A 25,088-nucleotide genomic window follows, 5' to 3' on the forward strand; every position below is an offset into this window, starting at 1 on the left:
CCTCATTCCAGCTGCCCGAAGACTGAATTACAATGACCAGGGAGAAGGTAGGTGGGGGAGTCAGGAGCTGGAGAGAGAGGTTGTGCAGGGAAACAGCATCGGAGGTTGGAGGGGGGAGGGTTGACGAACCAGCATCACCAATCGGGAGAGGAGGGGGCTGGAGAAACAGCTTTTAGAATATACATCTGCCAGAGCTGGTTTTAACCATGGCTGGAGCCCGTAAGAAAAACCTCTGGCATTCTCCAGTATAGTAGTGGTGCATCTCCAGCCTAGGAATGGTCCACCCTTGGCATCTTTATAGGTGCCACCAGATGACAGGAATTAACCTTTTTTTTGAGTTGGCAGCAAAGGAAGGGTGTGCCACTAGACACCAGGGAATGGGATTACACTGAGTTGGAGAAGGGGAGGTACTTTTTTGGTTGGGGAAAGGGGGTTCAAGTAATCTGGAGGGGTCAGATGCCAGCTGTTGGAATGCTGAGATTACAAGTTACCCAGCTCCAGGCTGGAGATTTTGGGCAGTACTGGATTTCAGACCACTTATCCTGGTGAATTAGGAGATCGGCTGACTTCAATGGGCAGGATTAGGCATTACAAATAGCACACTACTTTGGGATGTAGGTTCAAAACCAGGACCGGCCAAAAAGTCTCCAGTGGAACTGGGTACTTGGCAACTGTGGCCATTTGTGTGTTTTAAAAAATAACACCCTTCCTGTCAATGCTTATGCCAATCGCTACTCAAGACACTCACCGACAGGAAGGGCCACATTTTGCAAAAAGTTTGAACTAGTGATCAATCACCAGAACGAGGCTTGAAATTCAACCTGGTCAGCAGGAAGTCCGGCCGCGGAACCGGAAGCAGCTGTCACTTCGCAGCTTGGAACGTAACGGATGGATGCGCACGCGCAGAAGCAGCCAGCATGAAGTGATAGAGCAATCAATATTTTTGGAACCGCTAAGAATTGTAGTACCTTGAGGTATTTGTTCCTTGGGTCTGGTTTGTCAGATGTAGATAATGACAATTGCTTGGCAATCTTCTACAGAAAGATAGGATAAGTGGTATCTTCCGGTGGTTCCTGATTATCTGGAAGTTGAGATTGCTCAGAAATACCTCAAGGAGGCGTTGTCTGTTCAGACACAGCATTAGGTGGTGTTGTTTGGTCAGATGATGACTGTGGGGTTGATGGGGGAATAGACTGCTTTGTGATTGTTTTTGCTGGCTGCCGGACACACTGAGCTTCTTACATCGTATCAGGAGATTGCATGCCATATTTGGTTTCTAAAAATTGCCTCCATAACTCAGTAAATATTGGGTGAGGCTGGGGTGGTGTAAAATTATGATGTAAAATTAGGTTCCATTTGCTCTAAGGCGTTTGATAGTAAAGTCTCTGAGGCAGAAAAATCATAGCCTGATAGTTTGGGAGGAGACAGTGACAAATGTTTCCCTATTTTTGTGCACTTCCTTTTAGGAGGTGAGGAAACTGTGGCATAGAGTTTGAAGCGGAATTTGAGTCCTCTGATGTGGTGCTGGTGTGCCTGCTTCTGTATTTAAACGAATGGCTGTGACTTTGTTGCTGATTGTCAGGAGAATGACGTCTATGGTGCCTATGTCCCTCCTCCTGATGGCATAGTTGATTGGATTTTGATCGATGTTTGTGTTCAACCAATCCTGAATGAGGGCGGGTTGGACGTGGAGATCGGCATGGAGATTTTGATTGCTAGGTGTGTTCGGCCGCTCCTGGCTCGGGGGCGGTCCCGACGCGGAGATCGACGTCTGTGTTCAGCCACTCCTGGCTGGAGGCGGTGCCGATGTGGAGCCCGACGTCTAGGACGCCGGTGGCTCCCCTCCTGAGGATGTCTATGTTCCTCCCCTTCACGGTGAGGAAGTCCCGCCTCTTCCGAGTGGTGTCAAGGTTTCTTGCAGGAGTTTGGTGGTACCGTGGAGGTTGATGTAATGGTGCCTTTTGGAAGCATTTCTCTGCCGATTAAGTTCAGGTGGTGCATCATTGTTCTAAACCTGTGCTTGCTGAACAGGGGCGGTCAGATTGTTAACTGCCGGTCCTGGAAGTTGTGCTAGGGATTGCATAGGCAGGTTCTTGGAAGAGGAGTTTCCATTTGCTTTCCCTTGCCTTTCTTGTTCATTTGGTTAGTGAAGCACATTGCAGACATGAATCTTGAGTCGTGCTGAGATCCTAAACTAAACCTTCAGTTTGTATACCGCATCATCTCTATAGAGATAGAGCTCGGCACAGTTTACAGGTAAATTCAATAAATGAGGGAAGGACATGATAAGAAATTCCAGGTTATGAAGAGGGTAGCTAGCTTTACATTTTAAATAGTTAGCTTTACGTTTTGGACAAAAGCCAGGTTTTCAGATGCTTTCGGAATAATTGGAAAGAGCCTAAGTTCCGCAGGGAGGTTGTTCCAAAGTTAAGTGAATTTGAAGAAAAGGAATTTCCCTAATTTCCCTGCATACATGATGCCTTTTAATGAGAAAGAGAGAGAAAAAAGAGGAAGAGAGAGAAAAAAGAGAGGAAAAGAGAAAAAAAGAGGAAGAGAGAAAAAAAAGAGAGAAAGGATGAGAGAGAAAAAAAGAGAGGAGAGAGGAAGAGAAACTAAACTAAACCTTCAGTTTGTATAGCGCATCATCTCCATAAAGATAGAGCTTGACAAGGTTTACAGTAATTCAATAAATGAGGGAAGGACATAATAAGAAATTAGAGGTTATGAAGAGGATAGCTAGCTTTACATTTTAAATAGATAGCTTTACGTTTTGGACAAAAGCCAGGTTTTCAGATGCTTTCGGAATAATTGGAAAGAGCCTAAGTTCCGCAGGGAGGTTGTTCCAAAGTTAAGTGAATTTGAAGAAAAGGAATTTCCCTAATTTCCCTGCATACATGATGCCTTTTAATGAGAAAGAGAGAGAAAAAAGAGGAAGAGAGAGAAAAAAGAGAGGAAAAGAGAAAAAAAGAGGAAGAGAGAAAAAAAAGAGAGAAAGGATGAGAGAGAAAAAAAGAGAGGAGAGAGGAAGAGAAACTAAACTAAACCTTCAGTTTGTATAGCGCATCATCTCCATAAAGATAGAGCTTGACAAGGTTTACAGTAATTCAATAAATGAGGGAAGGACATAATAAGAAATTAGAGGTTATGAAGAGGATAGCTAGCTTTACATTTTAAATAGATAGCTTTACGTTTTGGACAAAAGCCAGGTTTTCAGATGCTTTCGGAATAATTGGAAAGAGCCTAAGTTCCGCAGGGAGGTTGTTCCAAAGTTAAGTGAATTTGAAGAAAAGGAATTTCCCTAATTTACCTGCATACATGATGCCTTTTAATGAGAAAGAGAGAGAAAAAAGAGAGGAAAAGAGAAAAAAAGAGGAAGAGAGAAAAAGAGAGAAAGGATGAGAGAGAAAAAAAGAGAGGAGAGAGGAAGAGAAACTAAACTAAACCTTCAGTTTGTATAGCGCATCATCTCCATAAAGATAGAGCTTGACACGGTTTACAGTAATTCAATAAATGAGGGAAGGACATAATAAGAAATTAGAGGTTATGATGAGGATAGCTAGCTTTACATTTTAAATAGATAGCTTTATGTTTTGGAGAAAAGCCAGGTTTTCAGATGCTTTCGGAATACAGTGGTACCTTGGATTATGAGCATAATTCGTTCCAGGAGCAAAGTTCCTCATAGAAAATAGTGGCAACACCAAAGATTCGTTCCAGAACCCGGGGTCTGTACCTGTCGGGTGCCGGGTGCTGCAGTGTTGTCTCCTCCGTCCGCCTCTTCCGTCCGTCATCCGAAGAAGAACCCCACAGTGCCGCTTCGGGGTTAATGCCTCTAATGTCCACCAGTCACCAGAGAATCCCGCAGTGCCGCTTCAAAGGGATGCCTCCTCCATCCGTCGGCCAGCCCTCCACGTCGGATGCCCCCCGCATGCTGGAGAGCCCCCACCCGAGTCCACGCAGCCGAGCGCCGCCCCACCCGCACGCCACGCACAACGCCGTAGTGTCATCTAGAAATTGGACATCCTGGGCTTTATGTAGGAAGGCCTGTTCCAGCCACTGATAATGGACCCCACACAGGAGACAAACGAGAAGAGTGTTTCTGATAGCATAGCTTTTTGCTAAAACTTAGCATCTGCTAATGGGCATTTAAGGCCGGATTCTGCAAGTTTTGCCTACAAAAACACCACCAGTCGTGTGCCAATCATGCTACAGCGCTGTTTGCAGAATCATGCCTACCGTTAAACATACAAAGTATTCAAAATCGGCCAACTATTCACTTTATGCTGCAACAAGTAATAGCAAATGTCCCAAATGCAGCAACTTAAATCTTTTAAATATATATGTTTTTCCAAATATAAGCAGACTCGTCAGACATGCCACCACCTGCCGTATACGATTTGGAAAGGGCTGTGTATATCACTATTGGCATATATTCCTCACCCGTGCTGCTTTAATTTTCATTTAATTTATAACATTTTTATTGAAGAATCAAACAAGTATACAATAATACAATTAGATTCACAATAAAAATAGTTCCAAACATATTTCTATCATTCCTCCAAAATATATTTCCATAAAACCTAATCCATTCCTTTCTACATCCCCTCTTAATACCTTCCCCCTCATTCTATTTACGTTCAAACATTTTATTAAAGGAATAAAGTAAAAATACATATAAATTATAGAGAAAGATATTAATTACAAATAATGAATTATTTTAAAATGTTAAAATTCTAATCCATATATTATATAAAATTCTATAATTCCTTCAAACATTTTATTTAATAAACCATAATCCCCCCCCCCATCCATTCCCCCATTTCCTCCCTTCCATCCCAAAATCAATTCCCCTCCCTGGATGAAAGTTGACAAAAATTAAGAAAAATAAAGAACTGGAGTGCAATTTAAACCACCTGAGCTTCAATGTAAATCATTGAGAATTCAACTTCTTGCTCTAGGTGAAAGGTTTTGAATATACGGATCCCAAACTTCCATAAAAACACGAGTTAAACATAGGCACTGGTAACATAGGTCGGGGTTTTGAAGGCCTACATTCCCAGTGCCTTTATTTGATGAGAATTGTATCTACAGAGGCGTCTAGCAGTGCCTAAGGTCATTTCCAGCGTAAACCACGCTTACATTGACTTAGGTGCCGTCATGCACGTCTGTAGACTCGATTATGGTGTCCTTTTTTTGTAGGCGTCTATACTTTTCTAATGACATTTTAATTGGTTTTAAATGACACGGTCAATTACCATGCCGATTAACACCAATTAAAACTATTAAGTTAGGCAGCTTTTTAGGGAATTTGGGCCTTAATGCTAAATGCTATTTTATACCTGTGGGCCACATGGCACTTAGCACGTGCTAATGTCTGCTGTAAGCTTTAATGAAAGGGCCCCGTAGTGGTCATCTGGGATCCAGTAATGGTGTTGAAGCCAAGCGAGCAAAACCAAAAGGAAATATCATAAGGGCAACAAACCTTATAGTTAGGAAAGTAAATAAAAGTAAGAAGAAAATGAAGTAGTCTTTTTTTTTTTGTTCCAAAGAAATAGCTGAAGAATTGCGGAGAGAAAGCGCCTTCACGGATTGCCTCTCCAGGCAGAGAGGATGGTCTGCAGTGATCCATGGGATCACTTGTGGGCGTGTCCCCGATCAGGTCATTTACGTGGGTATGTTTAGTGAATAGATCGCCCACCGAAACTCAGCCACGGATCGCCCACGGATTGGTCCAAAAAAAGGAGGTTAGTGAATCTAGGCCTATGTCTTTGAGGAGCTACCTAAGGGCTAGATTCACAAAGCAAACTGATCGTGTACCGATCAGTTTGCGACCCCTTTACAATCAAATTTCCATCCGGCCTGATTCACTTACCTCTCCTGCGATCCGCTTCGAATCTGTGCATGCAAATGAGGTGAAACGCATGCAAATTGGACAGCGACACGATTCACAACAACAAATTTCCGATCCAACCGGGCTGGCCGATCACCTGAAGAAGCGACTGCTAGAGACCAGTCAAACGTCTGGGAGCAGGCAAGAGAGATCTGGGCTGGGCTGAGCCCTGACAACAGTGACAGCCCTGTCACTACAGTCAGGGTGTGCGCATGAGCGGGGATCGCTTTGGCCGTGGGTAGGGGGGCGTGTTAACGATGTCCCCATTTGCATGCAGGACTTTACTGAATTGGTCGGCCGGCATGCAAACGGAAACGGATTGCACACGGTTTAGAGGTTTAGTGAATCCTGCCCTAAAAGAAGTACAGCAAAGGGACTAGACAGGATACATCTGAGGGAGATTCAGACACTGATGCTTCTTTAGAATAAGGAGAGCTCCCAGCAGACTGGAGCCAGGTGGATGAGGTACCTCCCCATAGAAGTGTAATTAAGGCGGAAGCTGGGAACTTGAGGCCAATTAGTCTGACCTCTGTGGTGAAGAAATGAATGTAATCATTGCTAAAACAGAGGCTAGGGCAGACTTTGAATTCCTGTGGATTTCAGGATCTGAGGCAGCATGTTATTACCAGGGATAGATCCTGTCAGGATCTGATCAGTTTCTTTGACAGGATTACCAAAGATTTGGAAAAAGCAGTAACAAAAGCTAGAAGAGGAATGGCCAGCAGAAAAAAACAACAACTCAGAGAGAGGCTCTGTATAAATCTCTGTTGAGACCCTATTTGGAGTCCTTTGAGCAGTTTTGAAACCCCATCTTTAAAAGGATATAAACAGGATGAGACTGATCCATAAAGCAGCTAATAAAATGGCCAATTGTCTTCATCTTTAAGCATCTTGGGCTGACTTGAAAGCTCGAATAAAACTAATTTGAAAGAAAGGCAGGAGAGGGGGGAGATATGGTGATATTTCAAAGTGTAGGACGAGAACAAAAGGGGTAGACTCAGGAATAAGCTAAGGAAATATTTCTTTACAAAAAAGGACGGTGAACACATGGAATGGTTTCCCGTTGGAGATGGTGGAAACAAAAACAGTATCTAAATTCAAGAAAGTACTGTATGGGACAAATGCAGAAGATCTCTGAGTTAGAGATTATAGAGCTGAGCTCTTGGGATGAGCAGATTGGATAGGCAGTGTCATCATGTTCTATGTTAAGGCTACTTTCAGCCTTTTTTTTTTAGCCCCAAAGTATTTTATTTTGAAATCAAGCGCATGGCCCTATTTGGTAATGTTGGGCCACATTGAATTATTTTCTGTCAACTGCATAAACCCAATACTGGATCAACTCCTGTCTCATTATTTTTTTTTCAGTGGGGATCGCTTGGCTCTGCTGTCCTTCTGAAAAGCAGCTGACTGTTGAATTCAAAACACATCTTGATTGACGGTCCCCTTAGGTCTGAGCAGCCAGATGGAAAGATGTTTCAACCTCACTTGAGGTAGGAAGATCTGCTCTAAGTGGCATCCCGATTCCCTGTTGACAGTTTCTCTGGTAAGCGTTCTGGACATTACTACAACTACTGCTATTTATTATTTCTGTAGCGTTACCAGATGCACGCAGTGCTGTACGTTAAACAAGCAAGAGACGGTCCCTGCTCGAAAGAGCTTGCAATCTAATTATAGTGGGCAAAATGGTGACTCAATATATGCTGCTCGTGTAGGGAAATAGAAAGAGAGCAGAGAGGGTGGGGAGCTACCGAGGACATGACTAAATAGTAGATAATACTATACACCAGTATCTCTCAAACTGTGTGCTGTGGCACAATGGTATGCCCCGAAGAGATTCCGGGTGTGCCATGAGAGATTCCAGAATTTGACTTTATTTTTAAAAATTCCCTTCATAAGTATACAGCTGTCTCTTTTGAGTCCTTCTAACACCACCTTCTCTTTCTTAGCTGTCTCCTTTCAGTCCTTCTAACACCACCTTCTCTTTCTTAGCTGTTTCCTTTCAGTCCTTCTAACACCACCTTCTCTTAGCTGTCTCCTTTCAGTCCTTCTAACACCACCTTCTCTTTCTTAGCTGTCTCCTTTCAGTCCTTCTAACCCACCTTCTCTTTCTTAGCTGTTTCCTTTCAGTCCTTCTAACACCACCTTCTCTTAGCTGTCTCCTTTCAGTCCTTCTAACACCACCTTCTCTTTCTTAGCTGTCTCCTTTCAGTCCTTCTAACCCACCTTCTCTTTCTTAGCTGTTTCCTTTCAGTCCTTCTAACACCACCTTCTCTTAGCTGTCTCCTTTCAGTCCTTCTAACACCACCTTCTCTTTCTTAGCTGTCTCCTTTCAGTCCTTCTAACACCACCTTCTCTTAGCTGTTTCCTTTCAGTCCTTCTAACACCACCTTCTCTTAGCTGTCTCCTTTCAGTCCTTCTAACACCACCTTCTCTTTCTTAGCTGTCGCCTTTCAGTCCTTCTAACCCACCTTCTCTTTCTTAGCTGTTTTCTTTCAGTCCTTCTAACACCACCTTCTCTTTCTTAGCTGTCTCCTTTCAGTCCTTCTAACCCACCTTCTCTTTCTTAGCTGTTTCCTTTCAGTCCTTCTAACACCACCTTCTCTTAGCTGTCTCCTTTCAGTCCTTCTAACCCACCTTCTCTTTCTTAGCTGTTTCCTTTCAGTCCTTCTAACACCACCTTCTCTTAGCTGTCTCCTTTCAGTCCTTCTAACACCACCTTCTCTTTCTTAGCTGTCTCCTTTCAGTCCTTCTAACCCACCTTCTCTTTCTTAGCTGTTTCCTTTCAGTCCTTCTAACACCACCTTCTCTTAGCTGTCTCCTTTCAGTCCTTCTAACCCACCTTCTCTTTCTTAGCTGTTTCCTTTCAGTCCTTCTAACCCACCTTCTCTTTCTTAGCTGTTTCCTTTCAGTCCTTCTAACCCACCTTCTCTTTCTTAGCTGTTTCCTTTCAGTCCTTCTAACACCACCTTCTCTTAGCTGTTTCCTTTCAGTCCTTCTAACACCACCTTCTCTTAGCTGTCTCCTTTCAGTCCTTCTAACACCACCTTCTCTTTCTTAGCTGTCTCCTTTCAGTCCTTCTAACACCACCTTCTCTTTCTTAGCTGTCTCCTTTCAGTCCTTCTAACACCACCTTCTCTTTCTTAGCTGTCTCCTTTCAGTCCTTCTAACCCACCTTCTCTTTCTTAGCTGTCTCCTTTCAGTCCTTCTAACACCACCTTCTCTTAGCTGTCTCCTTTCAGTCCTTCTAACACCACCTTCTCTTTATTAGCTGTCTCCTTTCAGTCCTTCTAACACCACCTTCTCTTTCTTAGCTGTTTCCTTTCAGTCCTTCTAACACCACCTTCTCTTAGCTGTCTCCTTTCAGTCCTTCTAACCCACCTTCTCTTTCTTAGCTGTTTCCTTTCAGTCCTTCTAACCCACCTTCTCTTTCTTAGCTGTTTCCTTTCAGTCCTTCTAACACCACCTTCTCTTAGCTGTCTCCTTTCAGTCCTTCTAACACCACCTTCTCTTTCTTAGCTGTCTCCTTTCAGTCCTTCTAACACCACCTTCTCTTTCTTAGCTGTCTCCTTTCAGTCCTTCTAACACCACCTTCTCTTTCTTAGCTGTCTCCTTTCAGTCCTTCTAACACCACCTTCTCTTTCTTAGCTGTCTCCTTTCAGTCCTTCTAACACCACCTTCTCTTTCTTAGCTGTCTCCTTTCAGTCCTTCTAACACCACCTTCTCTTAGCTGTCTCCTTTCAGTCCTTCTAACACCACCTTCTCTTTCTTAGCTGTCTCCTTTCAGTCCTAGCTTCTGGTGGGATTTTCAGTGCCTTTTGGCTATTTGTTTAAACTTAAGAATTGTCTCTGTCTGTAGACCACAAATAAATACAATCGATCAACCCCACAACATCAATGCTAACAAACCTTTACATACTTAAGGGGGAAAAAAACGACACAAATTGCTGTCAAAACCCACCCATTTACTCACATCTCTGGGAAAGCCTGTCAGCAAAACTTAATGGCTCCTTTTACTAAGCTACGATAGCGGTTTTAACACCAGCAATGAGCTGGCATTAGTTCTAGCGGGTTTAGCGAGTGTGGCAATTCTGCGCGCGCTAAAAACGCTATGGCAGCTTAGTAAAAGGAGCCCCAAGGGGTAATATTCAGCCGGCAGCAGTCATTGTTTTTTTGGCTGCTCCGGGCAGTGTTCCTGGATATTCAATGGTAGGCCATGTCCAGACATTAGCATTGAATATCCGGCTGGATAACATGCGGTTAATATGATATTCAGAACTTAACTTTATAAGTTAAACCAGATAAAGATAGGACCAATTTATCCAAATAATTGGTATAAAAGTGCCTAGAATACGTAAAGACAATAGAGTATTAATGGATACTTGGAAAACATTAAGATTTGTAGATAAATTAACTAGTGATTCTATTTTAAAATCGAAACAGCAGACTATTTGGGTAAACTCCAAGATACAAATAGGCGGGTTTAAGATTGTCTGGAAGGATTGGATTAAAGCAGGTATAAGATCCTTAACGGAAGTAATTGATAATGGTAAGCTGCTTGATTTTTCACAATTGCAACATAAATATGGTCTGAATAAAAAACAAAGTTATAAGTGGTTGCAATTGAAGCAGGCTATTCAGGTGGGGTTCCCTGAATGGAAATCTTTAAATGATCATTACAGCTTAGAATTCTTATGTTTCCAGGCAGATTTTCTGGGACACCAGGCCGCAAAGTGGTATAAAATGATATCTAATTATTTGAATAAGAAACCAAAAAATGGATTAAGAGATATTTGGAGCATTGAGATTAAGCATCAAATTAATGCATCTCAATGGCCACGTATTTGGTCTTGGAGAATTAAAGGTACGATGTCGGCATCTATTAGGCAAACATGGTTCTTTTTGTTGCATAGAGCATTCTGGACCCCTACTAGATTACAAAAATTAGATTGCTCTAAGTCTAATAGATGCTGGCATTGTAAAATTGAAATTGGAACTTTAGACCATCTTTTATTTTATTGTCCATGTATTCAGGCATTTTGGATATCAATATGGGATCAAGTTAATATATTGATGGAAAATCATGTAGCATTATCCTACGACACAGTGATTTTTGGAATGTGTATGAGGGCCAAAAGTCAAATATCTGCAGCAAACAACAAATTATTGATGATTCTTACTGGAGTGGGAATTCAACAAATAACGACTAATTGGAAAGACTGTTCTAGATTGAATTGTAGTTTTTGGTGGAACTCAGTTTGTCATTTATATAAGATGGAAAGATTTCTTGCCGTACAGAGGGGATATTTTAAAAGGTTTAAGGAGGTGTGGAGGCCATTAATTGAATATTGTAATGATTAAGGGTTATTCTTTTTCCTTAGGGGAAGTCTAAATATGTATATGTTTGGATAAAATATTTTGTTGATAGGGGAGGGGATGGGAGGTGGGTGGAGGGAATTAAAACATGTGTAATAATATTGCTTAAGAATGTCAAGTGAGTGATGTGAATTACTTGTAATAATATTGTACACTTGTTGAAAGAAATAAAAAGGAATAAAGATGGAAAAAAAAAAAAAAAAAAAAAATAATTTATGTGGTTAAATTCTGAATATGACTCGGCCTCTGGACTACCACAGAATAGCTCGTTTTGGCTTAGGTGCTAAACGGGTATATTCAGCCGGCACTATCCGGTTAAGCACCACTGAATATACCCAGTTAGCCCCAGACAAGCAATTTAAATGGCCAGGAGCTTTTCCAGGCCGTTCAAATAGTTTTGAATGTTGACCCCCTAACTTTCCAATCCTTGATGAAAATCACAGAGCAAGAGGTGTGAGTCATCTTTATCCTTTATCCACCTGCTCCATGGAGATCAGCAAGCCAATCGTTTTGGTTAATATACTTGTGCTTTGGGTTTGGTGCAGGGTGCAACGAGGCCATTTTAAGCCAACCTGTCTTAAATAACTTTTAGAAGCTAGTTTTTATTTTAAATGTAGCTCTGTTCCAATAATCTAGTGCTGGTAATGAAATGATGGATTTTAGGCACTCCTGCTTCTCTTCTGCCCTCTGTCAATCTGGCTGTCTTCTTGCAGGAAGATGAAGCAGCTAATTTGGAATTAGCTTTCTCCTGTTGTCTAACTCTTCTCTTTGCTGGTTGCAGTGATTAGTGAGGTGGTGATGGAGAACTTGAGAGCCCTGAGTATGCAACAGTTAAAGGACCTGCAGGAGAGCAATGAGGAGCAAGACCACCTCATTCAGGCATCCCGTGAGGTATATATTGAAGAAAGACGGAAAAGAATAAGAGTACAGGGAGAGAAAAAAGTTTGAATGAGTGCACTGAATGGCTGATTTATTCACCTGTCACACTCCCTTCTCGCTCTCTTTTTCTCTCGCTCGTCTTATCTTATAAACTATAAAATTATGGGCTCCTTTTACGAAGCCGCGTTAGCGGTTTAACATGCGCTAGCTGCTACCGCCTCCTCTTGAGCAGGCAGTAGTTTTTCGGCTAGCGCGGGGGTTAGCACATGATTAAAAGTCGCACACGGCTTCATAAAAGGAGCCCTATATTGCTTGTCTCATTTCCCAAAACACAATTTTCCCCTTCAGGCTATCGCTGAAATGTTTTTATCATTCATTTATATTTTCTGGTATCGTTTTTTTTGCTCACTCTGTTCTCACTGGGCTAAAAAGGTTTTAGTTCCTTTAAGCCAGTCAGAAAAATATTTTAGCCCAGTAAAAAGGCATCACTTTGAATTTTTTGTTTTGTTTATATTATTCTTTGTTAAGGTTTAGTTCTGTGTCTTCTATTACTGTTTCCTTTTTTTGCCTTTCACTTCTTCAGTCTACTTCTTTCATCTTATTCTTTTTCAGTCTTTTCCTTTTCTTTGCATTTTTTAACATTTCTTCTGTTCTCATTCCCTTGCCCTTATCTGCTTGCAGAAGAGTGTCAATCACATCTTTCAGGTCCTTCTCCTTCACCAGTGGAGTATAGCTTCCTCTTCAGTTTTTCCTTCTACAAACGGTCCAAGAAGAGGTGTTCTAATTTTATTATTTTTGGATCTTTTCACAGGTGCTGGGTTCAATGGTGGCTACCCTGGAGGTAGTTCTGTGGGTGAGAGCACGCATGCAACCTCTCCAGGATGCTCTGCTCTCCCAATGGTCCCTGTAGAGGCATTCCATACAACAACAGCTTCCCTGGACAGGAAATGCGAAGAACAGCTTGTGTTGGTTCCAAGGGGGGTGACACCTTTATTGAAGGGTTTACTCCTTTGAATCTCCTCATGGGTGACCATAATGACTGACACCAGCCCTGTTTGTCTGGGACCCCGTTGTGGAAGTCATCCAGTGCAGGGTCAATGGACCCTCCTGCAGAGAAAGTGTTGTATAAATCACCTAGAACTCCGAGCCATTCACCTAGTGCTGAGGGCATTGGAACAGTACCTGGAAGGACAGGCAGTCTCATTATTCTCCAACAATGCCACCGCGGTAGCTTATGTGAACAGACGGGGACACCAGAATTGCTCCTTTATGTTTGGAGGCTCAGATGTTGTTCCAATGGGTGGAAGCCCATTTTCAGGCACTCTCAGCAGCCCATATAGTGGAAGTGGCAAACATACAGGCCAACTTTCTCAGCCAACAGACGCTAGACCCAGAGGAGTAATCCCTGTCCCAAAGAGCGTTCAGCCTCATTGTGCAAAGCTGGGAAAGGCCAGAGATGGGCTAGATGGCATAGGCCAAGAACGTAAAGGCAAAATGTTTTTACAGCTGAAGAGGTGAACTGGAAACACAGAGTTGGACGAGCTGGTTCAGCCCTGACCAGAAGAGAGACTTCTATGTGTTTCCCTGTAGCCTGGTGTGGGCCGGATAATCTGCAGAATCGCATCTCACCAGCATGTACCTGGGAGCGCTATAGAAATAATAAATAGCGGTAGTAGTGGGAGGATATGATCTTGGTAGCTCCAGACTGGCTTCACCAGCCCTGGTATGCGGATTTTCTGTGTCGCCAATGAGACAGATGCCTCAGGCTTCTAGTGCATGTGGATCTTCTCAGTCAGGGTCCAAGTTCCATGGAGAACCCAGATTGTCAAGTTTTCAAGTTTATTAGGTTTTTATATACTGCCTATCAAGATTATCTAAGCGGTTTTTACAATCAGGTACTCAAGCATTTTCCCTATCTGTCCCGGTGGGCTCACAATCTATCTAACGTACCTGGGGCTATGGAGGATTAAGTGGTCTTATGGCATGGCTATTGAGCGCATGGACTTAACCCACAAGAACTATTCAGAGGTAGTCATTGCTACTCTCCTTCGAGCAAAGAGGCAATCGAATGTTTGTGGCCTATGCTTAGGCCTGGAAGGCTTTTCAGCTCTGGTGTACCAAAGATCAAGTTGAATCTTTCACGGTGCCAATTTATGTGATCCTGGCATTCCTTCAAGCTGGATTAGAAAAGGCCTAGCAGTAGGGTCGCTCAAGGTCTAGGTGGGCCTCTTAGAAACATAGAAAAAGACGGCAGATAAGGGCCGCGGCCCATCTAGTCTGCCCACCCCAATGACCCTCCCCTATTTAACTCTGTGCAGAGATCCCACGTGACGATCCCATTTCTTCTTAAAATCAGGCACGCTGCTTGCATCTATCACCTGAAGTGGAAGTCTATTCCAGCGATCAACCACTCTTTCGGTGAAAAAGTATTTCCTGGTGTCGCCGTGCAACTTCCCCCCCCCCCCTGATTTTCCATGGATGTCCTCTTGTCGCCGTCGGACCTTTGAAAAAAAAGAAATCCTCTTCTACCTCGATACGGCCCGTGAGGTACTTGAACGTCTCGATCATATCTCCCCTCTCTCTGCGTTCCTCGAGTGAGTATAGCCGCAAATTATCCAGCCATTCCTCGTACGGGAGATCCAAGGTTGAGTCCCAAGACCATCGCTGGACTGACTCAAGCCTCAGTACATCCTTGCGGTAATGAGGCCTCCAGAATTGCATGCAATATTCCAGATGGGGCCTCACCATGGATCTATACAACGGCATAATGACTTCAGGCTTACGGCTGACGAAACTCCTACGTATACATCCTATGATCTGCCTAGCCTTAGATGAAGCCCACTCCACTTGATTGGCAGTCTTCATGTCTTCACTGATGATCACCCCTAAGTCCCGTTCTGCAACAGTCCTTGCTAGGATCTCGCCATTTAGGGTGTAAGTCTCGCATGGATTTTGACTGCCGAGGTGCATGACTTTGCATTTCTTGGCATTGAAACTCAGTTGCCAGGTCCTTGACCATTGCTCCAATAGGAGTAGGTCATGTTTCATATTGTTCGTTGTGCTCTTGCTTGTTATATTACATAGTTTAAGGGTGAAAGCATTCTCTGGCATCTCACCCTGATATGACCTGGTTCTTGAAGGGAGTGCTCAGATTGCGACCTCCCATATGCCAACCTTTTCCATCCTGGATTCTTAATATTGTTCTGAAGGGCCTGTCCAAGCCTCCATACGAGCCTCTCATTGAGGTGTTTCTTCTGAACCTCACGGTGAAGACTGTATTCCTGGTGACGATAGTTTTTGCGAGACTGATATTGGAATTGCAAACTCTTCCTTGCTGAGAGCCCTTCCTAAGGATCTCAGAGACTGAGATTTCTCTGGGCACAGTACCTTTTTTTCCTACCGAAGGTTTTGTCAGCTTTTCATGTCAAACAAGAGGTTTGTTTATCTGCTTTTTATCCTACGTGTTTGAAAAAACAAAATGAGATCTTGCAGAGGCTGGATATGCAAAGAGTTCTGCTCCACTACCTGGAAATGAGTCTCGCATTTCTGATCATCTTTTTGTGCTAACTAGTCAGTCCAGACTAGGCAGACCAGCTTCCAAGGCTTTTATTGCCAGATGGATTTGAAGGGCAGTTTCATTGGCATACATTGGCTGTGGCAAACAGCTGCCTATTTTTGTCAAAGCTTATTTGACCAGAAGTATGGCATCTACATGGGCAGAGTCCCGGGCAGTTCTGCCTGAAGAGATCTGTAGAGCAGCTACTTGGTCTACTCTTCATACCTTTACAAAGCTCTACAAAGTGGACATGGTGGCTTGAGAGGACACCACTTTTGGGTCTTCGGTTTTGTGGGCAGGATCATCCGTCCCTCTCTAGACATATGACACTGCTTTGATACGTTGCCTAATGTACGGATACCTATGTATATGTAACGGAATAAAGATTAGGTTCTTAGTTGGATAATCTTTTTTTCTGTTAATATACACAGGAGTCCTTACAGCCCACCCTGTGCATTCTGCAATTTGCCTGCTTTCTGCCACGGTCAACCCTATGGTCTGGAATTGGAGTTCTTCACCTGTTAGTTGGATGAACATGTATGATTAACTTACTAATAAAGTACTGAGTTATTGAGCTTTGGAGTTCCTTGTGTGTTAGTGCTAGTTGCACACAGCAGGTTGGTTCATTGATACACCTAGGTTGCAAGTTCATGCAAATAATTGTTCTTTTTCATGAGTTACAGAGCAGAAAAGAAATTATGTTTCCGAGGAAGTTCCCTGTGCCCTCCTTCTCTTTTCTCCTGTTACAGTGGAGCTCTATTGCTTTGGTACAAACTGAAGATGGAGCTAAACTCCACTGGTGAAGGAGGAGGAGCTGAAAGATGTGATTGTCACCCTTCTGCAAGTGTGTCACAAGCATGGACTCCTGTGTATATTAACAGAAACAAGATTATTCTTTTAAGGGCAACCTAGAATGATTTTATTTCTACTTCCCCTCCTACTGTTTTTCCCCTAAATTGTTATCTTTTACCTTCAAAATTGTAGTTCTTGCCCATTTTCCTCTTGTTCCCATTCGTTATGGTTTTATGTCTCCAAAAGTCTTTGTCGTCCCCTGTCTTCTTAAATTTGTATTTTAGCTATTGCATACTTTTATGATTTTGTACACCGCCTAGAAGGCTGATTAGGCGGTATAAGAAATTTTAAATAAACTTGAAACTTGAAGAACCTAATTTTTAATTTCCACTGTCAATATCTCTCACCTCTCCTCCTCTCACTCCCTGTTTCAGGTTCAGAGCCTGCAGCTGGAGAAAGAGATGGCTTTGGCTACAAACAGAAGCTTGGCTGAGCAGAACTTGGAGTTCAAGCCACGTCTTGATTCTGGCCGTGTCATCCTTTCTGAAAAATACCAGCAACTCTATGATCTGCTCTCCCAGTTTAAGGGGAAAAGGAGCAAACTAGGTAATGAGTGGGAAAAAAGATGTGCCCCACTGGCAAAAAAAGGAAAAGGGAGCAGAAAGGATTTTGCCTTCCAGAGCAGCCTGTACACTTCTCCCTCCATATTTGCAGTTTCAGTATTCACGGTTTTGATTATTCACAGTTTTTAGTGGCTGGCTCCTCCCCACAAATTACATCAGCTTGCATAGAGAAATCGCTGATTCCCAGCACTTTCTTCACCGTGTTTTGCCTCTCCTTCAGGAACAGGCCAGATCTCCCACCATGTTATTCGCGGTTTCACCATATTCATGATGGTTTTTAATAGAAAACAGCGAATAACATATGAAAACGTTATTTGCGGTTTTTCTGTATTTGTGTTTCTTTTAATCCCCTATCACAGTAAATACGGAGGGAGAAGTGTAGAAGCTAATGTCAGTTGGTTTTTTTTTTAAGTAACCATTCAAACATTGCATTGAAAGTTTTCCCAATCATACTTATTGTGGATGTCCTGACCTAACCAGCTGGGAGTCCCACTGGACAAGTTTGGGAACTACCTCTATAGCACATATTTTCCATCCTCCTATCACAGGCTTGATATTGGTCCTGACGCTTAACCCCATAATGTCACAGACACCTAACCATATAGAAATCCAGGCTACTGCATTATTTTGTATAAAGCTGCCTTTTCCCCATTTCCTGATCTTGTATATCTTCCCAGTAATTGCTGTCTGTTCCATTTTGTTCCTTACCAATTTGTAAATTAACATGTTCTCTTCCTGTGATCTGCTGTGATGGTTAGTCTGGAAAGCCCCTCCAGGCTCCAGAGGAACTTGTGTCCATCAGGGAACTGCAGTGAAAGCACAGGCTGGGAGTTCTCATACCACAAGAGTTTTTATTATTACAAAGCATGTGTATATCAGATCTTTTATGCTGTAGGTTCTATTGAAACTTCCTGTTTTTATGTTTTCCTTTATCTCTGCCAGAAACCCTTCTTGGCCCACTGAGACCAGAGTCTATCTTGTCCTATATGCAACGTGAAGGAAGTAAAACTGAAGAGGAATCTGATGTCAGTGTGAATTTTAGTTCTTGTTTTTCCCTTTTCAATAAACCTTGCAGGTGGAGGGGATGAATAATTGTGTGGGGCTATATATTTCAGTCATAAGACACATAAGATACAAGGCTTTTTACCTCTAGGACTGGAGGCTCAGGACTCTTGCACAGGTGAAAACCTGCATTCCTCCAAACTAGATGCTTGGATTATGCATTCCTACCAGCAGATGGAGATGAGAAGTTCTGACTTCTGACCAGGGCTGTGGAGTCGGTAGATAAATCCTTCGATTCCGATTCCTCAGTTTCTGGTACCCATGACTCCGACTCCAGTATCCAAAATTGTCTCCGACTCCACAGCTCTGCTTCTGACTACCCTATAACTGTTTGTTTTGTGCAGTAACTAGTCGATCAGTATTTCTCTGTGTCCAGCAGTGGTGGACATGGTATGTCTGTGCAGTCAGGATTAGTCTGGGGAGACCTGGCAGTCTCAGAGAGATACTTGTGTGTGTTGGGGGTGGGGGGTGGGCTCAGTTTTGTCTCTTTTTAATTTTTTAAAAATCAAACCATTTCTCTTTGTAATGTAATGTAATGCTTAGTTTTGTATACCGGGGTCCACAATCTGGGAAAGTTCGACTCGGTTTACTGTGGTTAGATAAGATAATAAAAATATAAAACAGTGATTAAATTATACCGATAACAGTTTAGCGGAGATGAAAAAAAAATTAATTACCAAAGTGTTTGGTAAACATAATGGTTTTCAAAGACTTACGAAAGGATGAAAGAGAACTAAAACTTCGTAGAGAAAGTGGAAGATCGTTCCAAAGTTGGGTGAACATGAAGGGCAGAGATTGACCAAAAGCTTTGATTCTTTTGATACCTTTACTGGATGGACAATTGTTGATCGCCCCTTGCGAAAGAGAATCTATAAAGATTCCAAGATAGAGGGACTAGCGGAGAGAAAATTCCAAAGAGAATTTTGAAAATAACAGGCACATTTAAACTGGACTCTAAAATACACAAGAAGCCAGTGTAGATTATAAAGTGACTGTGTTACATGATCAAGCTTATATTTCCTGAAAATCAATCTGGCAGCAGTGTTCTGGATCAATTGTAATCTAGAAAAACAGTTTTTTGTAATACCAAGATAGAGGGCATTACAATAGTCAAGATGAGATAATATAATCGACTGAACCAGAATGGAAAAACGCTGTTGATGGAAAAGATGCCTGACTTTCCTCAGCATACGCAGATTGAGCTTTGCTTTAAGGCACCTGCCATGTGGGGCAGAAGTTTGCTAGGGCTTCTCCTTGTCCCAGAGGTGTAACACCCAGGTAGCTGGGTCCCTTCTTCCTCCCACATTATTGTCTTTCTGCTCAGGTCCAGGTGGCAATGAAGGCCACAAATCACCTCACCTTTCCTTCCCAATGTTAGAGAGTTAACCGTAAGGCCCTTGAATTCTGCCAGCGTCGCTAAAATCGTCTGTAGTACCTGAAGACTGGAGGGTGGTCTAAAAAAATTAACACATTTCGTTTGTCTACAAAGATAATTTTATTCCTTTATATAAAAATGAAAAGCACAAAAAATTTTATTTAAAGCAACGCAAATTTAGAGGTCGTCCCACCTCGCTGTTTTTTCTAAGTTCAACAGTATATTGTAATTCTTGTGCACTCGACAAATAATCAACAGTCTATGACATAAGAGTTGCCTTTGATACCGAAGGAAACTTCTTTCAGTGGCTGGCCAGGACTCATATGCCGCAGTCTTGATGAGACTTGAGCAAGCTGCCATTTTGTGAAGGTGTGCACCTGGTGGTAACAGATTCAGCCACATCGAAAGGTGCCTGGGTCAAGTGGCAGTGATCAGTGGACTGAGTTCAGAGATAGTAACGGCTCCGATTTTTGTGGGAATTGCCAATATTTTAGATGAGGCCTCCATACTGGAGCAGCTACTGTGATTCAAGCTAGTGGATTCATTCTCTAATGCGGCAAGTAGTAGAGAAGAGTTGGTGCCACTCAAAGGGTTTTCCTTTGGATTTCATTCTGACCATGGATCGGGCCTTTTGCAGGAAGACATTGGGGGCTTGGGCATTGCTTGTGCAAGAGTGCCACTAGAGCAGGGGTGTCTAAGTCCCTTCTCGAGGGCTGCAATCCAGTTGGGTTTTCAGGATTTCCCCTATGAATATGCATGAGATCTATTTGCATGCACTGCTTTCATTGTATGCTAATAGATCTCATGTAAATTCATTGGGGAAATCCTGAAAATCTGACTGGATTGCGGCCCTCGAGGAGGGACTTTGACACCCCTGCACTAGAGGGATGGGTGGCCAAAACGGCTGTGGCTCACCTGGTCAGAAGATATTGAGGAGGAATGGTCCATCCCTTCATAGGAAGAGCTCCTAGATTCTCAGCAGAGAATTCTTGGTTAGAGGAATGGCCCTCAAGGAGGATTTAATGGTTGTCTGTTGAAGGACTCAGAAAAGTTGAGCCTAGGGTTGCAGGTCTTTGACAACATAGTAAAATGCTGGGGACTGTCAGTGATGGACTTGGTACCATTGACAAGCAGTATAAAAGTTCTGATATTTTTAGTTGCAGAAGGGAAGGGAAGTGAAATTGGCAAGAATCAATGCTTTGGTTCAACAGTCTTGCAATAGATTGCTCTAGTATTCCTGGCATGGCCATTGCTGAGTCAAGTGTTTTGGAGAATCAAAGGTCATGTGGGCGTGGTGTTATTGATGGTGCCAGATTGGCCTTGATGATCTAGTGCATCTAGCAGAGGAAGTTACAATGAGGCTTCCGCATGCAGAAGACCTATTGATACAAGTGACCTGTCTCCATTTTGTCTTATGGCTTGGCTCTTGAGAGAGTGTGGCTATGGAGGTGATTTCCACAATGTTGGAGAGTGATGTGATGGGTTTTTTGAGGCCTGGCGATCATGAATGGAAGTTGCCTCTCTTGGTGATATCAAAAGCAGATATTTTAGACTTTTTGCAGGATGATCTTGATAAAGGGTTGGCCTAGGCCTTGCCAAGGCCACTACTGTACTCCACAGATGTTTTAGGGGTCTGGTATGGGGAAAGCATTTAGTCTTGTACCTGGATATGGTTAGGTTTTTGAGAGGAGTCAAGCTACTGTAATTTGCTGCCTCACCACTCACTGGTTCCTCTGTGAGATTTAAATTTAGTCTTGTGGGTTCTAATGCACCCCCCCCCACACACACACACCTTCTGAATCCTTGAGACAGTATATGATAAAGTATGTCACCTTGAAGATGGAGTTTCTGGTTGCTATTATTTCAGCCTGAAGGATTTTGGAGTTACAGGTCTTGTTGTCCATGGAACTTTTTTTTCTAGTTTTTTTTCAAAGGAGAAAATAGGAGGTTTAGCCTGTCCTGTCTTTTTTTCCCTTGGTAAGGTAGTGCGAGTCCTTCATTGCCTTGCTGGTTCTGCGCGAAGCAATAGGGAGTAGCGAATGATAGCTGTTGCATCGGTTGGATGTCAGAAGGGTGCTGTGGGAGTATCTGTGTAGGACTGAGGATTTTCAGTGCTCAGATCGCTTGTACATCCTATTTGAAGGACAGATGCACAGGGAAGCAGTTCTAAAGCTGGGCCTGTGGCTCTCAAAGCACATTCTACTAGGGAGCAAGTAGCCTCAGGTGGCGAGCTCTCAATTTTCCCTGCAAGATATTTTTATAAAGTGACTGTCTGGTTGTCTTTGCATTCCTGTGTGAAACGCTGCTGCATAGATGTGCCCTTTGGGGCATGGATCCTCTTGGTGGGATACTAAGTGGAAGAGAAATTGGGTCTTACCCGCTAATTTTCTTTCCTTTAGTCCCTCTAGATCAGTCTAGGACCAACCCTTATTCAGCTTTTATTTACTGAAAAAGAGATAGTTTTGTTGCTAATGAAGGCAGCGCTGCGTGGAGCATTCAGTTCACAAGTGTCTTTCTGCTGTTTCGTAATAGTTTGTTCTTGGCCTGTTGTTTGTTGCCAAGAGCGAACAAAATAAAATTTGGATACTGATAATGGCAATGAGACAATTCGAGGGAGAGAAGATTGGGAGTCCTCGCTTTCATTTTGTATGACATACTGACCGAACCGAGACGGCACAGGACAGTTATAGGGTAGTCAGAACTTCTCAGTCTCCATATTTGGTAGGAGTTCATACCTTTAGAAGGATGCTGAAAACCCATCTATTTGCTAAATGTTATAGATAAGTTTTTGTAATTTAAAGTATATAATTCCCTGTGCATGTACAGTGCAGTTAACTGCATAGATCCAAGAGGTTTTGTAGTGTACAAATGGTTTGTTATGTTATAGAGCAGTGGTCTCAAACTCAAACCCTTTGCAGGGCCACATTTTGGATTTGAGGGTACTTGGAGGGCCTCAGAAAAAAAATAGTTAGTGTCTTATTAAAGAAATGACAATTTTGCATGAGGTAAAATTCTTTATAGTTTGTAAATCTTTCCTTTTGGATAAGTCTTAATAATAATATAGCAATTATAGTTAAAGAGACATATGATCAAGAAAGTGTTTTATTTACTGTTGTGATCATGATAAACATACCGAGGGCCTCAAAATAGTACCTGGCGGGCTGCGAGTTTGAGACCACTGTTATAGAGGAACTAAAGGAAAGAAAACTTGCAGGTAAGTTCTAATTTCTCCTTGCAGCTCTTTAAACTATTTTAGGTCTTTAGCGAGTAAATATAAAGAAAGTTTGCCCTTTTGCTTCCATAGCACCATACTAGAAAGAAAAGACCAAGTGGTCTATCCAGTCCACCCCTTATTCCAATCCTCACTGTCAAGGATTTATACCAGCTGCTGGCAATTAACCTTGACTGCTTGTAAAATATCCCTTATCTAGGTTAGTTTTTGCCATCTTTCTTCTTCATGCTTCATTTTCCTGGACAACAGAGCATGCAATCCCCTCTCTTCAGTTTACACATAGCATCACCACCTGCTCTCATTTTCATGTATAAAGTTTTTTGATAATCCCAGTAGCCATCAGGACCAATGCGGTTGTTAGCTGAATATCCAGCCTTTTAACTTCCCCTGGTTGAACTATAAGAGAGCACTGGGCATACTCGTATGCGTGTGTTTGCATGTGCCTGAGGGAACCTGACATTGCTGCTGCCTCTGCTGTACCTGTCCTGAGCAGGGCGATGTGTGTGTGCATGCACGTGCTCCTCCCCCATGAGTAAATTGGAACTTTAAACTGAATTTGCCAAAATTATTTTTAAAGAAGTCTAGCCCTTGTAGAGTAAACGGGCTTGTTTCACTTGCAGAGACTGAAAGTTTTGGGGAAGCTGTCTTTACAACTCCAGGTGTAAATGTTCTCTTTTTATTTCAGGCTCTGGCTGAAAATTTTCTGGAAGGGTCTGTTCCCTTGGAAACTTTTCTGGATGATTTTGCTTCCCATAGGAGGCTATCCTACTTGCGTCGTGTCAAAGTTGAGAAACTGCAGGAGCTGCTACGGAGGCAGGAGGTACCCACCTCACAGCAAGAGCCTCCCAAAGACTCTTCCTTCCCTCACCAAGCATTTCTGCAGCAATCAGACACACAGAAGAATCCTCCCAGCCTTCAGCCCCCTTCTTCAGATATTCCTTCTTTCCCCTTGCCTTATAATTCATCTCCATTTCTGCCAGGACAGCCTATCAATCTTGGGCCTATAGCACAGGGAGGTTTAGTACCAGCTCCATTCCCTGGAACGAGTGGGGTAAGAGAACCTCCCAGTTCCCAGATTAGTGTTCAGTCCTCTTTCCATTATGGCCGTTCTCAACCAATGCCAGGCATCCCTGGCTACCCCCAGTGTCCTCCAAGAGGCTCTGGGTATCTACAAACACTGTTTGGAGGTTCAACTCCTCAGCTGAGCCCCTGTTTCTCTGGAGAACATCCCCGATGCCCCTACCCAATCCAATCACAGTTTCCAAAGTACCCGGGATCCCAGCAGCTACCCTACCCACAATATACAGGGTTTCCACAACCTACACTGCCTACAGCAGGTTCTTTCTGGTCTGGGCACCACACTGAATAGCAGATAAAGTGAAAATTCCAGAAGAGCAATTCTGAGAAATCTGTCTATTATGTCATGGACTCTGGACCTTGAAACCCCCCCTCTTACAAGAGGCTATAAGAACTGCTACACTGCCTTTCTGGTCCTGGGAGGCAGACGTAAAGGCAAGAGGATAAAGAAGAATATTTATTATGCAGTCTGTTGCATCTACGTCAGTGTTACTGCATTAAGCCTGCCTGTAAATACCTGGGATAGTAAGGCTTTGGGAATGAAGAAGCAGATCCAAACTGCTGCTATGAAGTCAAATGCTGAGGCCACAAATACATCTTTCACAGCTGACAGGCACACACATCAAAGATGTATGTAGGGAACACTATGTTATCCAGTTAGACACAGGGGTATCAAAGTCCCTCCTCGAGGGCTGCAATCAAGTTGGGTTTTCAGGATTTCCCCAATGAATATGCATGAGATCTATTTGCATGCACTGCTTTCATTGTATGCTAATAGATCTCATGCATATTCATTGGGGAAATCCTGAAAACCCGACTGGATTGTGGCCCTCGAGGAGGGACTTTGACACCCCTGAGTTAGATTTCTTTCAACACATGAGAGAAGAGGATGGTTTCCATAGCTTGTGAATGGCAAACGCCATGAGTTAGGGTTGGAAACTTTCTACCTCTAGACTAATATATGGTAAGAATAAACTCTTAATACCCAGGTAGTTCTCATGCATTCTGTTTAGTTTAGAGCAGTGGTTCCCAAACCCTGTCCTGGGGGACCCCCAGCCAGTCGGGTTTTCAAGATATCCCTAATGAATATGCATGAGAGAGATTTGCATATAATGGAAGTGGCAGGTATGCAAATCTCTCTCATACGTATTCATTAGGGATATCTTGAAAACCCGACTGGCTGGGGGTCCTCCAGGACAGGGTTTGGGAACCACTGGTTTAGAGCATGGTTT

At 42.9% G+C, this 25,088-nt stretch overlaps 2 protein-coding genes across 9 annotated transcripts in view; one reads left to right on the top strand and one right to left on the bottom strand.

Moving 5' to 3' along the window:
- The window catches only part of LOC117348365 (pepsin A-like), a 42,912-nt gene extending 36,857 nt beyond the window's left edge, over positions 1–6,055 (bottom strand). For 2 of the 4 annotated variants that reach the window (XM_033920417.1, XM_033920414.1), the window contains exon 1: positions 969–1,078. The gene's annotated coding sequence lies outside the window, so the exon portion shown is untranslated. Of the gene's footprint in view, positions 1–748; positions 1,079–5,869 lie in introns of those variants that run through there. The other 2 variants (XM_033920416.1, XM_033920415.1) reach the window with 2 other exon arrangements.
- VPS37C (VPS37C subunit of ESCRT-I) lies at positions 828–24,591 on the top strand. Of its 5 annotated transcripts, none has more exons than XM_033920410.1 (6): positions 828–974; positions 7,253–7,430; positions 12,042–12,151; positions 16,922–17,093; positions 18,053–18,135; positions 23,465–24,591. In XM_033920410.1, exons 3-6 carry the CDS (start codon positions 12,059–12,061, stop codon positions 24,146–24,148), a joined length of 1,032 nt encoding a protein of 343 aa, XP_033776301.1. In that variant the 5' UTR covers positions 828–974; positions 7,253–7,430; positions 12,042–12,058; the 3' UTR covers positions 24,149–24,591. The 5 variants fall into 5 exon arrangements, with proteins under 5 accessions (XP_033776301.1, XP_033776302.1, XP_033776304.1 ...); XM_033920411.1 differs by lacking the exon at positions 828–974 and adding an exon at positions 1,160–1,299; XM_033920413.1 differs by lacking the exon at positions 828–974 and adding an exon at positions 1,176–1,310.
- The last annotated feature ends 497 nt before the right edge of the window (positions 24,592–25,088 follow it).

This window comes from Geotrypetes seraphini, chromosome 14 (genome assembly GCF_902459505.1).
Source record: "Geotrypetes seraphini chromosome 14, aGeoSer1.1, whole genome shotgun sequence".
In the NCBI taxonomy this organism is placed as follows: Eukaryota; Metazoa; Chordata; class Amphibia; order Gymnophiona; family Dermophiidae; genus Geotrypetes; species Geotrypetes seraphini.